General features: G+C 44.9%; 1 protein-coding gene across 1 annotated transcript; it reads right to left on the bottom strand.

The window, feature by feature from the left end:
• Window positions 1–650: 650 nt before the first annotated feature.
• Window positions 651–15,203, bottom strand: hdlbpb (high density lipoprotein binding protein b). Its single transcript, XM_031851603.1, has 28 exons — window positions 15,106–15,203; window positions 13,767–13,846; window positions 12,770–12,871; window positions 12,407–12,558; window positions 12,015–12,230; window positions 11,362–11,568; window positions 11,021–11,236; window positions 9,977–10,183; window positions 9,658–9,765; window positions 9,040–9,144; window positions 8,617–8,695; window positions 8,136–8,275; window positions 7,957–8,061; window positions 7,728–7,841; window positions 7,558–7,644; window positions 7,266–7,397; window positions 6,281–6,499; window positions 5,905–6,126; window positions 5,573–5,791; window positions 5,256–5,397; window positions 4,940–5,067; window positions 4,732–4,836; window positions 4,368–4,502; window positions 4,114–4,257; window positions 3,788–3,967; window positions 3,553–3,669; window positions 3,231–3,386; window positions 651–2,985 (listed from the first exon to the last, which is right to left on the bottom strand). The coding sequence occupies exons 3-28, from the start codon at window positions 12,843–12,845 to the stop codon at window positions 2,893–2,895; spliced, it is 3,804 nt and encodes a 1,267-aa protein (XP_031707463.1). The 5' UTR covers window positions 12,846–12,871; window positions 13,767–13,846; window positions 15,106–15,203; the 3' UTR covers window positions 651–2,892.
• Between the last annotated feature and the right edge of the window lie 891 nt (window positions 15,204–16,094).

Below are 16,094 nucleotides of genomic sequence, written 5' to 3'. Positions count from 1 at the left end.
GATAATGAATGGTCAATGATGTTCCGCATTACAGTTTGTGTTACAACTGAGCGAACCCATAGATATTTTTTAAAAAGTAAAAAAAAAATATATATATATGCATTTACACTGTCGTCATTTGCACATGAATTCTTGAGTTATGGCCAAAAATGTGTTTTGTGAGTTCACAGTGTCTCTGACTTTTGACCACCAGATTCTACCCGGCCATCCTTAAGTTCAAGTGAATGTTATTCATTAGGGATCTGCAGTTATTTTAAGCTAATCATTGATTTATACCATGAAACGTTTTTTGAGTCAAACTCAAAAAATGATAACTGAAGAAGCTCAGTTACCTTCTACGAGCAGCTGTGATCTGACTGATGGACGATCTACAGGGTTTGGCTGAAGGGAAAGAAAAAAATGTGGAAAAATGTGATGAGATGGGATATTTACGGCCCAGTTCTGCTTTGCACAATTATATTTGTATTGTGTTCTTAATTTGTTGTCCGTATGTTGCGTTGTACAGGCGGTTACATAACAAATCATATCTTCCTGATTTATAAGAACAACCTGACAGACAGTATAAACAGAACTATGGTTAAAGTTTCTTTGGTACGGGCTGTAAAACAGATGCCATGAAGAAAAGACAACCTACTGGTGCTTTTGGTACGTTTTTTTTTTCATTGAATTTTATTTAGAGTAGGAAAAAAGTCCGGTCACTGACATGTTATTGCAGCGTTGCATACTTACTCAATCACACCTTTTCCAAAATGCTGTCGACTAATTACTCATTAAGGCCAATGTTGGGTTTTTTCATAGTTTTGTACAGAAATAGTGGCTGCTCCGGGGGCAGCGCTGTCCTGCCAGTTTAAGAAAAGACACACACACAAAGTCATTTAAAAATGTAGAGATTCAGCCAAGAGTTCAACCAATAAAAACAAATAGATTTCCAGTTTGCCGTCACACAATAATATAACTATAATGATACCATAATAGTGGTGGAGTAGAGTACTCATGGACGGTGATCTGCTGTGTGATCCTGTTGGGTTGCATAGTCGGTTTTGTTTAATAATCTGTAGCCAGCTTAGACTCTCTAATTGGACCCTGAGTTTCCTTCGTATGATCTAAGGTCGAACTTAGAGCTGCCAATCGGGTCCCGAGCTTTTCCTGGCCCTCTCGTGTTGTATCTTGTTCGTTTAAAACGTACAGAACAGAAATGTAGAAAGGACAATGTGTTGTTTGAGGAGTTCACTATTGCTGGAACTACTTCTCGACAAACAACATTTCATCAAACTGCCCTGTATTTCTGCAGAAAACAAACGCACTTTTTGCATTTCTGCTTGTATTCATATTTATTTATATTTATTAAACTATTCCTTAAAGACTCCAAGCACAAGAAAGCTTTGATTTAACGGATTGAAATCTGGGCCAATTGTATGATTCAGCAAACAGGACACAACGCATTAAGTCTCAGAACGGGAAGGAGGAGGGGCAACAAAGGTTTTTGCTACGAAATCTCAATAAACGCACTTGTATGAGAAAACCAAAGTGCAGCTATTGATTCTGAGTTTGTTTTGTGGGGGGGGGGGGGGGTGACAGATTTTAAGCAGCATTGTGCGGATGTTGACAAAAAAAAATCAAGTGTTAACGACGAGCTCAGAGGGTAAAAACCTCTTAATGAGTTCTGAGAAGAGAAACAAAACAGACAAAGACTAAGTAAAAGTTTGGTTCAGCTTCATTGAAATATGCATCTTAACTTCCATGAACACACACACACACACACACACACATACATACAGTCTTCCAAATATGCCAAAAACCAACAACAACAAAATCTCACACAGTTTAAAAAAATAGCGAAAAGTTCTTTGTACACTTACACATCACAACATGTTCCCAAACCCTGACGTACAACATTCAGTCCCAAACGTAACATTGTAAGCATCAAGCTACAGAGTGCTTTTATAAAAACGCATGATCACAGTAGATTAAATAAAATGGCTCCTTATTCTTCAAATAAATAAACAGTAACAAAATGACCTTCAAACAATCGGTGCAGGACTTCAACACCTTTTGCTCCAGAGTGTTGACTACAGCAGCTGTTTTGTTCTCCCAGCTCTGACATAAATAAAAAGGGGATCTACAAACACTTGTGGGTGAAAACCTCTCCTGAACCCACCAACACACACACACACACACGAACACACACACACACACACACACACAGCTCATTGCCTCACCTGCTGCACCACATGAGTGACTGGAAAGATGAGCCAACAAGTGACTTCCTTGTAAAAACCACAGGAAAAGAACCTTAAAAGATGTTTACGAACTGTTCTTGCACGGTAGAACACAGACTCCCCTTTTCTTTAGCTTAGGAATCCAAGCTTTAGCTATCGTTACTTGGATGCGCAACCGCCACCTCCCTGAAAGCTTCAGGATATTTCCCCAGTGCTCTTTGACGCCTCTTCGCTGATTCAGCAGAATCGGAAGAGTTTAAACCTTTCTAGTGTACTGCAGTGAGGTGATTTTGAGGTCTGACTTTGAGGAAGAGTACAGCAGTTAGAGGCGAAAAGAGGGTCTTTGAAATATTTCAGCGAGACCGGCCGGGGGCGGTGAAACCGAGACGCAGATAAGAAACAGCAAAAACTATGACGAGAGCACGCAAGATTCTTTTTTTCTTCCCCCAGGGGTACTATGAGGAAGAGACAGACCAGGAAAAAAAGAAGGGATTGTTCTCCCAGGATTCATTGTGGCTGGTTGTGGGAGGATGGTACGAGGGTTTTTACAGAGAAAGAGAGACAAAGGGAGGCTGAAGAGAAGGCGAGCAGCAATTTGATAAGAGATTCGTTTTGTCTCTTGTCGTCTACTTTACGGAAGTTTTTTTTTTTGTTTTCCTCCAGATGAGCGGCTTCAGAACTTCTTGGGACCCCAGGCGGACGCTTGCTTCGGGGCCACGCCGGTCCCAAACGTGGGGAAATCCTCCGCGCTGCTCATGTCTGGAGCCTGGAACAAACAGATGACTGCACTAATTACCTGGACGCAATGCAAGACACTAAATGAAATACAAAGTGCATCTCTTTTAAAGTTGCAGCCCCTTTTTCCACAATCTATTTCTAACTTCTTCCCCAATGCATCTGCATCTCCTCTTTTCAACTGATTAAGATTCAGTAAGAGATAAATACACTAAAGGATCATTTTATTTCCTTTGGACCACTATCCCTAAAACAAAAAAACCCAACATGTCCAACCTTGTTCCCAGCAGCGTTCCAGGGGGCGTCCCGCACAACAAAGCCCTTAGCCGGACCCCCGCTGCTATCATCAGCTCCTGCTCCTCCTCCCCCTCCATAACGAGATGGAGGCTTCATGTAAGCTGCCAACGTCTCCGTCTCTGTCACGCTGAGCATCTGAGGGAGGTGGAGAAAGGATGGAGAGGAGAGGAGAAGACAACTGCTCTTCAAACTGCCTTGGCACCCAATGAACTTCTTTTATACTTTCTAGCTGTAGCGCCAGGAGAGAAAACACAGGATTTATACATTTTGTGTTGATTACTAGAGTTTTCAGGGAACTCACATATTCCTCCTCCAAGTTGAGCAGGTGGTCGATGGCGTTGTCGACAGTCTCAGGAAGGCCCGTCACCGTCACTTTGTCGGGCTCGTCGGAGCCGGGCTGAGGGAACCGGATATCCACCTGAACACAAGAACAAGAGGAGAACAGGTTCAAATAGAGAGGAATCCAACAACATATAATAATACCAATCAGAACCTTTCCCCTCCGAGTAAAAATGCAACTGTGTGTAAAATCTAACCTTGAACTCCTCCATCAGCTTGCGGATGGCTTTGCCGCGGGCTCCGATGATGCGGGCGTGGGTCCTCGGGTCCAGGTGAACATCTTGGCTCACCATCTCCTGCCATTCGGCCACCAGCTGCCGGATGGCTCGACTCGCCTCCTCCGCGTTACGCTCGTACCCCAAGATCACGATCAGATCCTGGAGGAATGAGAAGAGTGTGTCAACAGCTCAAGATAAAAGACTTGAAGGCCACCGTATAGGTCGGGGTGAGAAGAGGGATGTTCAGTTGGTGGCAATCTGCAACCTCACTGCTCGATGCCAATAATGTAAACGCACACACACACCTGCTGCTCGTCTCCTTTGTCGGGGAACTGGATGCTGACGTCGTGGTCTTTCCTGATCTGAGAGATGACCGCCCCTTTGCGGCCGATGATCTTGGGATGAAACTTTGGATCTACGGACATGGTCACCTTGAAACTGCGCAGGGCCTGAAAGGAGACGGGGCAGCAAAGACCTCAAGCATTTTTATAATGATAAGATAAATTATATTGGGAGACAGGAAATGCTGTCTTGTGTGTGTGTGTGTGTGTGTGTGTACCCTGTCAGCTTGCTCAGCCTGCAGTTCTTTGACTCTGTCAAGCAGACCCTGTTTGGCTCGCTCCATGTTGGCTACCAGGCCCGTCACCTTGATCACATCCAGCTGCTTCTCTGGCTGTGGCACCCAGATGTTCACCTGCACACAAACAACCACACACACAAAATGCAGTCAACTAGAGACGACTTCTCTTTCCAAAGATATTCCCTTAATTACACTCCGACGTTTTCATCAATATAGCGACTTAAATGTAGCACAATAACGAAGCGTGTTAACCAGCCAACAGCTTTAAAAGGCAGATTTCTTTTAAATCTGCAGTATGAGAGGTCACATGGCCAGAAGATGGCACCACTGAGTAGAAGCTAACCTCGTATTCCTCCATCATCTTCCTGATGCCGCTGCCCTTCTGGCCGATGATGTAGCGATGCAGCTCGTAAGACACTTCAACGTCCTCCGTTATGGGCACCAGCGCCTGAAGGAGAAAGCAGTGACAGGATTATTATCGAGTAAATGGATGATAGAGAGGATAAAAGAACAGACAGTATGTCTGTAGTTAAAGTACCAGCACCGCCTACCAGCAAAGCGGCTTTCGCCAGTTCACATTTCTCCACACGCCCAGCGATGGTGATGATGTCACACTTGCGGGCAACAAACTCCGCCTCTGGACTGACCTCCCCGTTTTCCTGTGGTGGAGCCTCCTGACCTGTAGTTTCACATCAGATATAATGCATCAAAAGCCACATTATGGATTCAAATATATAAACCAGATGTCATAATCCCTGTACTCAGAGAGCACTAGGTTCTTATTGTTCTGCTTTCTTTGTGGTGGCAATGTGTTGACAACACTGTTAGTATCGTAGCTGCACTCCTCTTGTGTGTTACGTTTCTGACCTGCGGTGCTGTCTTCTCTCTCCGGGAACTTTATTTGGACCTCATGCTCCCTGGTGATGAGCTGGATGCGGCAACCTTTTGGCCCCATGATGGCTCGGTGGTAGCGCTGAGGGATGGCCACCTCCACGCTCACCTGGGACTCCTGCTCGAGAGAGAGAGAGGGGGAGGAAGACGAGAGACAGCTGGGTAACAACGGCACAGACGGCAAACAAAGACACATCACAAGCTCGGGAGGATTGCTTCCATTACATATTTATTTCGGGCTAAATCGATATACAGGAGAAATGTTAGCAAATTGTTTTGTAATGAACTCTTACCAGGTCCTCAATGATCTCCTGGATGCGTTTCTTGGCGGCCTCCACACAGTCTTTGGCCCCCTTCAGAGTGACCCGCTGACTGTTTGCTCCCGTGCGGGGGAAGCTCACTGCTACGCCGCCGTACTCCTCCGCTAGCTCCCGCAGCACCTGGCCTCTCCGACACACAAAGTGGCGGTGGTGGCGAACGTCTACTACCATGTTGTCCTCCACCACGTCGTCCTGGAGAGGGAGACAACAGGAAGGTAGTGAGTGGAAGGCACTTCAGCACAGAAAAAAGGGGATGGTTAAGAATAGAACATTTGTCAAAACAAATAGTGCAGTGTAGTAATTACCAGGTTTTTGACGAGACATTCTAGCTCCTTCTGTGCCTGACGAACGGCTTCCTCCTTCCCCACAATGGTGATCAGTTCCTGCTCGGTGTCATCCGGCGACGGGAAGATGATGCGGGCCCCCGTTTTGTCCCGCACGCGGCGAATATTGGCCCCTCCGCGGCCGATCAGGAATTTATGGTACTCTGGTTTCGCCTGAAGCTCAGCGGTGAAGTTGTTGACTTGCTGAGGAGGACAAAGAACAGAAAAGGGATGTCAGTATTTCACCTCTCTTCTCTTCCTCTCTTCGGTTACTCACTTCTCTCTCTCATTTTAAGTCACCTCTTTGTGTTCATTAACTCTTTGTAGCCATTCGTCAAACTTTTCTTTCCACACCCACCTTCTCTTCAGCCAGCTGCAGCAGCTGTTTCTTGGCCTTCTCCACCTCACCGACAGGCCCTCTGATGGTAACCTTGTCCGAGCCGGAGCCCTCGGAGGGGAAATGGATGTGGACGCCGCCGCAGTCCTCCATGATGGAGCGCACGAGGCAGCCCTTGGAGCCGATCAGAGAGTTGTGCAGCCTGGCAGGGATGGCGACCTCTGTCTCCTTAATATTGGCCTGAAGAGATGAAGAGAGAAATGTGAGCCAGGGAGATGACATTTTGACTTTCTTATGTTTTTATCTGGAGCATCCACTCGGGCTTCTTTGGATAGTCCACCGTGGTGTCCGCCATACTCTTTAGCTGCTACTCTGTCACTATGGTCTGTGACCTCTTCCTGCGCCTTTAGCTCTGGCTGGTAGACGTAAAACGCATCACCAGTGCGACAGCGTGGGAAAATCGCCACAGACACCACAACTGCAGTACACCGCGGATACAGAGAGTTTTTTCCTTGCAACGACAATCGGCATTGTGTGAACTTGTTTGGCAAGGGCTTAAATGTAACATACGTTCATCTACATGTTAAAGTCCTGCACTCCAGCTTGAAATTTGGGTCCAAAAGTTAAAATTTTAGGTTATTTTGGGGTTATGTTTGAATCAAAATGAAACTATTACTGTTATTTAGTCATTTTCTGCCTTGACTAGAAAGCAATAGTGGAAAAAATAGCAGGAAATGAGGCAGACAGAGATGCAACATAGGTACCCGGTCCAATTCAAACCACGACGTTGTGGTTAACGGTTGGCATCTCCTTCCGGAGCTTTAAACCACATCTTATGCTCATCATCTGATGAGGAAGAACGCAAGATACGACTGAAAGCTCAGGTAAATGCTGGGAAGTACACCTTGAAAAAGTATAAAAACAAAACGGATTTTAGGATTTTACTAAAATGTATTTCTGACCAAAAAAACCCTGGAAGTGACAAAAACAGTCCTGCATCTCTCACCAGTTCTCTCTGGATGGCGAGGATTCGATCTCTGGCTGCTTCACAGTAGCTCTTCCTGCCTGTGATGACGATCATCTCGGAGTTGCTGTTCTCTGTCGGCAGGTCGATCTTGGTGTTGGTCTCTTCGCGGATCTGGTGGCGTCAACAACATCTGTTATTTTCTGCCTTTAACATAATGAAACATATCTTCTGGCAACGGTCTAAATACAGATTTGAGCAATAATATACAGGTTTCACTATAGGTCAATATTACAAATCTTGAATTGAAATTAATGCCACTTCAAAGTCTCACCTTTTTGATGTTGGTGCCGCCCTTACCAATTATGTTTTTGTGAAACTGCTTAAAGATGGGAACAGAGAGCGAGAAGCTGTTCTCAATCTGGAAAAGAAGAAGAAGAAAAAAGCTGCTGTGAAGTCAAGTCTAGAGAGACGGAGACAAAGATGGAACGAGGCGGGTCGTACCAGGTCGGCAATGATTTTCTGGAGGAACTTTCCACATTTCTCCACCTCGTTCTTCGGCCCTCTCAGCTGGACAGTGTCACTCTTCTGCGATGGGTCGGGGAAATTGATAATAACCTAGAAGCAGATGAGATAATACTTCAAATTAAATTAGAACTGGAGTCGAACACTAATTATTTCACAACGATGAAGGGTGAGATAAAGGGCAGTAAGAGTCGCAGAAAATGTTCACCTCAGGGAACTTGTCTCGAACTTCTTTAATCTTTTCTCCCTTCTGCCCGATGATTGTCCGATGGAACTTCTGCTCCACGATCAGGTCTTTGGTGCGCTCGTTTTCCTGGAAATTGGGGGAAAAAAAAAAGTGTGAGCAGGCCACTTTGTAGTCTACCTAAAATTTGACCCCATTCTCACCATTCTCTGGACCATCTCAATGAGCTCTCTGCGTGCCAGCTGGACCCCTTTCGGGTCTCCTTCGATCCGGACCAGGCCACTTCGTTCAGTGTCTTGGGGGATTCGTACCGACACTTTGTACTGCTCCTTGATCCGATTGACTGCCGTAAAGGGATGGATGGTGTGACAGAGGGGTGAAAAAAATTGAGAGGGTTGTAATTTCAAAGAGGTGTAAAAAGTTTTTCACCCAAAGCTGCTTAAAAAAAAAACACAACTACAGGCATGAAAGATGGCTGTAGGTTTGTCTGTTCACTGGTTGTCCTAATCTATCATTGGACCATCAAACAAGTCATTTGCAGAAGATGTGACACTCCTGACTAAAAGAATAAAACCAAAAAAGTGGTTAAATGTACTGAGTCAGTGGCTTAAAAAACCCTAAACCCCAGAGGTGTTGATGTTTTGTTTTTTTCTGCTGAGGTCAGCTGAACAGAAGTGTACTCACTGTTGGCTCCGTTCTTTCCGATGAGGTGTCTGTGGAAACGCTGATCTATGATGACTTCAGTGTAGTCCATCCTCACCAGCTGGACACAGAGGGGCAGAGGGAGATTTGTCACTGAATGTGTTCCCTGAGCTGCAGCACTGAACCCAAACAAATCTGTTTTGTCTCTTCCTCTGTTTGTCTTTATTCTACGAGTGAATAGGAGCATCTAGTGACATTAAACATATATCACTTGACTGATCGATTAGTTGACTGATCATTTCAGCTCTAATCATAAATACAGATGTATATCAAGCTTCCTGTACAATTTAACAGACACATTTATAAATGGAAAATGTAGTTTAAAATATTAAAAAAGGCTCATGATTTTAGTACTGCGAGTGTGTGTGTTCACGTGTGCGTGTGCGTGTGTGTGTACGTACTCACCAGGTCCTTGATGATCTCTTGTATCTGGGCCTGAGCCTGTTCCACCTCCTCCGTTGGCCCCTCCAGACTGATGCGCTCCTCACCGTCAGTAAACTCTATGTGAACCTACGCACGCACGCGCACACGCGCACACACACACACACACAAATAAAGATGAAGCGTGACTTCTCCTGACCCGCCCAGTGTTGACTCACCCGAGTGTCACAGTAAAGAAAACACATCTGAGTCCATGTTACCAGTGTCCTCTGCCATGCTGCTGTCACTTCTACAGTTCCCCTTCCTTCTTCACCTCCTATATAGTGTGCACATGTGACGACCCACCTCCTCCCATATACTAGGTGTCCCTGTTGCTTGTGGTTGTCTGTTGCAGGTGCTTTCACTACCACACACATACCCATACATGCACTTCACGACTGACAACCGATACCTACATGTTGCATCGTTTCATTTGTGTTTGTGGCAAATAAATAGCTTTTATGAGCAGCCAGCTCGCTTGTCTTCCTGTTTTGTTGCAGTCTCTGGGCCGGGCTTTGACAACTATTCATCCGTCATTAATGTAGCAGCAGACAGTGTGTTTTATCCCTGGTTTCTGACTCCGATCATCTCTCTCCTCCTTACCCGCGGTAGCTGCTGTGTGATCCGCCCGATGTTCTGTCCTTTCTTGCCGATGATGAAGCGATGCAGCCAGGCCGGAGCGGTCACCTCCACCACCATCGCACTCTTCGCCTGCACGGGGACAAAAAGGGTTACAAGTTAAAATACAACTTACATTCACAACCTCAGGGGAATCTCTAAATAGCTGGCTGGAAATTAGAGCTGCACCAGCACATTTTCTATTGACAATGGATCAAATGACTACATGTAATGTGAGAGGGGTGGCTAGTGTGACGAACAGATAATTAGCATGCACTCTCAATCTACCCTCTCCTCTCCTCACCTTTGCGTACACCTGTGTGAGTGCCGGTCCCAGCTTGTCAGGCTCCCCTCTGAGGATGATGGTCTCTGAGCCGGAGTCCAGAGGAGGCATCTCCACAGACACCCCCGTCGTCTCCAGGATCTCCTGCAGGGTGTTGCCCTTTGGACCTATAATGTACTTATGCTGAGACTTCTTCACCTCCACGGAGATGGTGGTGGTCTTCCTCTTCTGCAGGGTGGAGGGGGGTAGAAGGTTAGAATTGATGAGTGAGTTGCGTGGAAAAGAAGACGGCCGTGAGAGGAAGGACAGCGGGAGGAAGTGGGTAAATTGAGGAGCACAGTGAGGGATGGAAGGGACCACAACAGGAGACAGAAAGAGGAAGGGCGGGCAGAAAACAGGAAGGACAGAGCAGATGAAAATTGTAATGAGTGAGACACGACAGTAAGAAAAAAAGGAAATAAGGAAACAAGAAGTGAGCAGAGAGGGAGAGGAGAGTGATTGAAAGCAAGAGAATGTATTTGTTTTTGCCTCTCACGCATATGCACTAAATGACATTAGCATTCTCATCCTGTTGCTCTCTGGTGAAATCAAATTTTCTCTCCACATTATCTCCGGCCTGCCTATCGCCAGCATTCATCTGGCACACACACCTCCTCCATCGTGTGTGGTAGAACATAAGACAGCAGCACTGTTGTAAACAACGATAAAACCTCCTTATTCCAGAAACACACAGTTTGTGTAACTTCACCAAACACTGTGGTGAAAAAAAAAGAGGACCACAAAATGAATATTTGCAAACCAGTGTCGTACCATAAAGCCTCATTCAGGTTCAGTCTAGCACAGACTAAAAGTTGCCTTAAATTACTGAAAAATCCACAAAATCTCTGATTGATTCGAGAACAAGAGCCGGTATGAACGTAAACAAACAGGTGAGGCTTGTCCGTAATCTGATTTACACGGTTTGTTTTGCTTTAGTGCTTCTTGCGATGGGAACATTGATAAGTTTGTGAATTCTTAAGTTAATCAGGTGAGTGAGTTGGAGCTCTTCTTTCTGATCAAACACACCTTGTCATCGTAGATGGCTCGGATGCGGCTGAGCGCCAGGGCGACCGCCTCCTTCTCCCCGGTGATGACGATCTCGTCCTTGGGCAGGCTGGGCGGGGGGATGCTGATGCGGGCGCCCGTCTCCTGGCTCAGCTCCTGCACCAGCCGGTTGTGGGCGCCGGCGATGAAGGGGTGGAAGGCCTTCTCCAGGGACAGACGCTCCACTGCACGCTTGTCCTGTCGAGCAGGTGAGGGGAAGGGGGGGGGCATTTATATATGAGCATATATACACGTTAATCTTCAACATCTTCCGGTTCCAGGCCTACACATCTTCACAGATCCCTTCAGACCCGTCAGCTCACCTGTTCAGCAGAGATCAGAAGTATTTCGTGGCGGGCCTTCTCGATGCCTTCCTTGGTGCCAGTGATGCGGATGTTGGCGCTGGGGTCGTCGGGACGCGGAATAGCAATCTTGGTGGCGGTCTTCAGCTCCAGGTCCTGCAGCTTTTCGCCGTTCTTACCGATGACAAAGCGATGGTGCTCCTTGGGGATGGCGACCGTAGCCGAGGCCTGGGAGGAGCGGGAGAAAAGTTTTACTTTGGCATTGGAAAAAGGCAAAAACCGAAAGCCTGCCTGCGCAGATAGGAGTCTTCAAGCTGCAGCTAGAACTAACTCTCATATATCATTTTTTGTGAGGAAGTAAAAACAGCGAACGGCAATAAAAGTAACAGATGTGACATTTTTTATGTCTCATCAAAACCTCTGGTCCCATTCATCAAGTTTAAGTGACGCGAGTCGTTTTTTTCTTCCTCAAAGAAACATCTGTTACTCGGTGGCATTTCTCCAATAGTATTCACCATTAAGACAAAACCCCTTTTTATATGTCAGTGAGTTGAAGATAGACTTGGTGAGGTTAGGGTTAGGTAAGAATGTATAATCCCTAAAAACACCCCCGCCATGCACCAAGTATCCCGCAACCCAACAGTTTAAAACACATAACAAAAAGGTGAATTTACCTGCGTTTGCAGGCGAGCTACGATTTCCTTGCGGGCCTTCATGACAGACTCCAGTTTGCCGGTGACCATGATGGACAGGCCCTGGTCTTTGGCCAGCGACAGCTCAATGTGAGCCCCCGTCCGCTGCATGATGTCCAAGCACACTTTGGCCTCCTCGCCCTCCCCGAACTGGCTGTTGTCCTTGTAGCGACGCTCCTCCAGGGGCACGTGGAACACCTGCAAACAGAGCAGGTGAGAGGGCAGCGTCTCATTTGCCTATTTTCCCATAACTGGTGCATCTTATCGACCGCTCATGTCGAAACTGAGTGTTGATAATAACTCACAACGTGTGTATACGTATACTTGTGTGTATAATGTCGCCTGTTGGTGTATGTAGTCAGTGGCTGCCTGACCTGGGTGATGACAGAGGCTTTGATGGGCCTGATCTTGCCCCCCCACGCGGAAGCTGGCTCCCCAGTCTTTTCCCCTGGTGCCCCCTTCTCCGGCAGCGGAGGGAAGGCCTCCAGGTAGGTGGGGATGTAGGCCTCGTCCTCCGGGACGCAGCCTGGCAAGGAGAGACAAAGATAAATAAGGCAAAGGTGAAGGTGATGGAGAACGAAAACAGAATGGATGGATGGATGGATAGAGGAGGAGTATTTTCAATTAAGGAGAGATAGTGAGGGGGGGGGGGGGGGTAGTTAATCTGTGTAGATCTGAGGTGAACGCCTTCTAACAAAAGTAAAAAAACGGGTAAAAGGATGACGGGCGGGTATTACCTGACATGTCCTGGTCCTTGAGGCCACTGCGATGCTCCGCAAAGCTTTCCGGGGTCAACACTGCCACTGAGCTCATAGTTCAAGACGTATTCCGCTTTTCCACTAAAACAGAGAGGAGTGAAGTATGGAGTGAACAAAAAAAGAAGAAGAAATCAAACCTATTGAGGGGGAAATGTTTATGATAAAGTTTCATTTTAAAGGAATAACTGGACGATCCAACTGCAGAGAGCCATCAGATATACAGAAACCTGTTTCAAACTGTTTCTCTTACATTGCTCTTCCTCCCTACTTTGATTGTATATTCTCTAGGGTTGCTTTCCCACAAGCCGCAGGAGATCTACTCCACCGCACCCATGCTGCACTTTACACCTGAGGTGCTCCAATCAACACTCTGCATGCCTCAGACAAACACACGGTGCCACAAAGCCTCAGAGACAAGGCGATCACAAGCCAGACACTAAGAGCCGTCTCAGTCTAAAAACAACTGCTGCTGACATCTCAACTCACAACTCACGACATCTTGTCAACAGTGGGTGCTCACAGAACACAGAGACGATGATTTAGGGTTGATATTACATTTTATGGCTGGTGCAGCAATAAAATAAAAATCATTAAAATGCTAAAAACTACACGTTTATGAGAACTTCATAAAAACTATTCTTTAATTAAGTTAAGGTTCTGTCTCTTACGTCTCTTACTCATATTTCTGATAAAGTCATGATCTAAGATTATGGGAATCACTCATTTTTACGTTATATTTTTGCTTTAATATCTTCGACAACCGAGATGTTTTTCTCACTCATGAACCGGTATGCGAATCCATCCCCAGTTAGTAATTTGATCATAACTGTCATGTGAAATCTGACCGTGCTGGTAAAGACACTGCTAAGTTACCCCTTCTAACATATAAAAGTAAACAGAGATGTGTAAGAACCGATCGAACAACAGCAGCTTGTGTATTGTATAATAATTTTGTACAAAGCGAGGCCAGGCTTACCTGCAAAAGGTCAATTGCCAGAGAGTCCGTCCAGTTAGCGGCTACCGTAGGCGCTTCAGTGTGAGTGTGTGTTTCGGCTCCTGGGTGCACAAGAGGGAAGAAGAAAAAAAAAGAGTGAAAGCGAACACTGTAAATCAAAAACAGGTATATACGGCACGGAGGCTGGGTTATTACTGTGAACACCCACACTGCACTGCACCTTACACCTACTTTCTCCTCCCCTCCCATCTCCACATCTCGCTGCTCATCGCTTATAGTTTGACAAAATCAATGGTCCAGGAAATTCGAGAGTAAAAGAAAAACACAAACCTCTGTACTGTACTTGGTAAACAACAACAAAAACATGACACCCCTCTTTTTTTTTAAATACATAGTCTTTACAGTTTTAACTTTTGGAAAAAATGTGTATAAAATGTGGAATATGTCCATTTGATGGAATTGTGCAGCCAATAAACAGATGGTGAAATAGCTCCACCTTAACTACAATAAAACGTAAAGTATAGTAAGTAGTAACAAGATACTTACACATTAATGCAGCAATACCAATTAATGCAATTATAAAACTAAGTAACTGATTGATATCATTGTCTCACATAATGAATAATTGTACTTCCTAATTAATGCTATTAATTCTAAGGTACATTTTCAAAAATCATAATACAATTTTGAACGCAGCACTTTAATCTGTATTATTTTACATTACGGTATCGCTACTTTTATTTAAGTAACAATATTTGTTAATGGGTTAAATCATAATTAAGCTGGCAGAAAGCGAGACATTTTAACGTAAAGGAACAAAGAGCAGTTGGCTCGATGCAACACAGTTTAACGCGAACTCAGCCGCGGCTGTGACTAAATAAATAAATACCACTACTATCAATTATCTATAATAAATAAGAAATAAAACGTGAGACGGTGAGGTTAATCCCAACCGTGCACCGTGCACACGCATCTCTCTGTAGCCGACTATCGGGTGCATTTCCAGCTTGAAGATGCGCTGCACGGCTGGTCCCGTTAGCTGTGAAGGCTACGGTAACCTGTGCAAACGTAAGGGGAACACATGCAAAAGGCTTGCAAACGTCGCTACGCTAAGCTAGCACGGTGCTCCGACCTCAGCCGGGGATGATTAAGCGCAAGGACTTTCTGATAATCGGCTAAAAAAAACCAAGCCAGGCGGACAGAGAACCAAGCTCCAGCTCTGCAGCTCCGGAGGCGCTAACCTTGCAAAGATAGCTTCTCGTTGTGGTCGGACCGGCTTCATGCACAGACTCCGAGTCCATCCACGGTGCTCACATGTTAGACAAACAACGAAACATTGAAATAAATACAGAATTCCTACCTTTCAGAGAGAAAAATATAGCAGAGGATGTGTGTCTGACAGGTGATGGTGTAAACACAGATGTGATTGGTCTAGGAGCATTTCCTCTGCCGGCGGAGGGATACCGGCATGCACTGCGACTCACCGAGTATAAAGGAAATGCCGCAGTATCTTTGCGCAACAGGAGCATCCAACTTAAATAGACCCGCTTGATTTTATATTTCACTCTACCCACTGTGCTGTTGTTTTCAGATGTAAAAGAGACACGTGGTGGATTGATGAGTGAAAGAATGTTTTAAGTTATCAGCCCTCGCAGCGTGTAGAGTTCATCAAACTGACCGGGTCTACTTCTCATTCATAGTGGCCTGTGTGCTCCACACATGGCTCCACAGGAGTCAGAGAATCATAGTTTTAATAAGATAGATATTATAGAAGCCCAATTTCACCAGGTAGTGAAAACATACTTATAATGATAGTTGTTAATCATATATAATGATATAAATAAAAAATATGCATGGTAGGTAAAACAAAAAAAGAGATTAAGTGAAAATGATGTGATAGAAAGTACAAATTAGGATTAATATGTTGAAATTATGAGATTGTAATTCAAAAGTTTTACTTTCTATAATGAGTCAAAAGTTTGAGTTACTAAGTAAAAGTTATGAGATAGTAAGTAAAGATTTTGTCTTATGAAGTCAAAAAAAAAGTCAGACATGATGGCAAGTCAACACTAATGATTCAAAGTGTGGATTACTAAATAAGAAATGTTATACAGTAAATAACTAAAATGAAATACGAAGACAATTTTTGAAATAGTGAACCCGAATGATAGATACTACATTTTGAGTGGCAGGTTATATTTTGGGGTTTCTCATGTCTTACTTTTAATCTATTTATCTTTTATTTTGCTGGCAGAAATGAGCTTCAATAATATATTTGATTTGCAGAACCATTAAAACATTATGAACATTTACAACCCAGCATATTGTTGTACTCCTCGAGTGGCAGTG

Source organism: Anarrhichthys ocellatus, unplaced genomic scaffold, assembly GCF_004355925.1.
Source record: "Anarrhichthys ocellatus isolate YVR2014 unplaced genomic scaffold, GSC_Weel_1.0 scaffold11, whole genome shotgun sequence".
NCBI classification, from domain to species: Eukaryota; Metazoa; Chordata; class Actinopteri; order Perciformes; family Anarhichadidae; genus Anarrhichthys; species Anarrhichthys ocellatus.
This window is presented reverse-complemented; position numbering and strand designations above follow the sequence as displayed.

Excerpts from the sequence above, each read along its gene's own strand:
- hdlbpb (XM_031851603.1), bottom strand. The coding sequence starts at position 12,845 with ATGAGCTCAGTGGCAGTGTTGACCCCGGAAAGCTTTGCGGAGCATCGC. Across the intron at positions 8,696-9,039 it reads AAGAGATCATCAAGGACCTG|CTGGTGAGGATGGACTACAC; the intron begins GTGAGTACGTAC and ends CTCTGTGTCCAG. Across the intron at positions 2,986-3,230 it reads GGAACGCTGCTGGGAACAAG|GCTCCAGACATGAGCAGCGC; the intron begins GTTGGACATGTT and ends TGTTTGTTCCAG.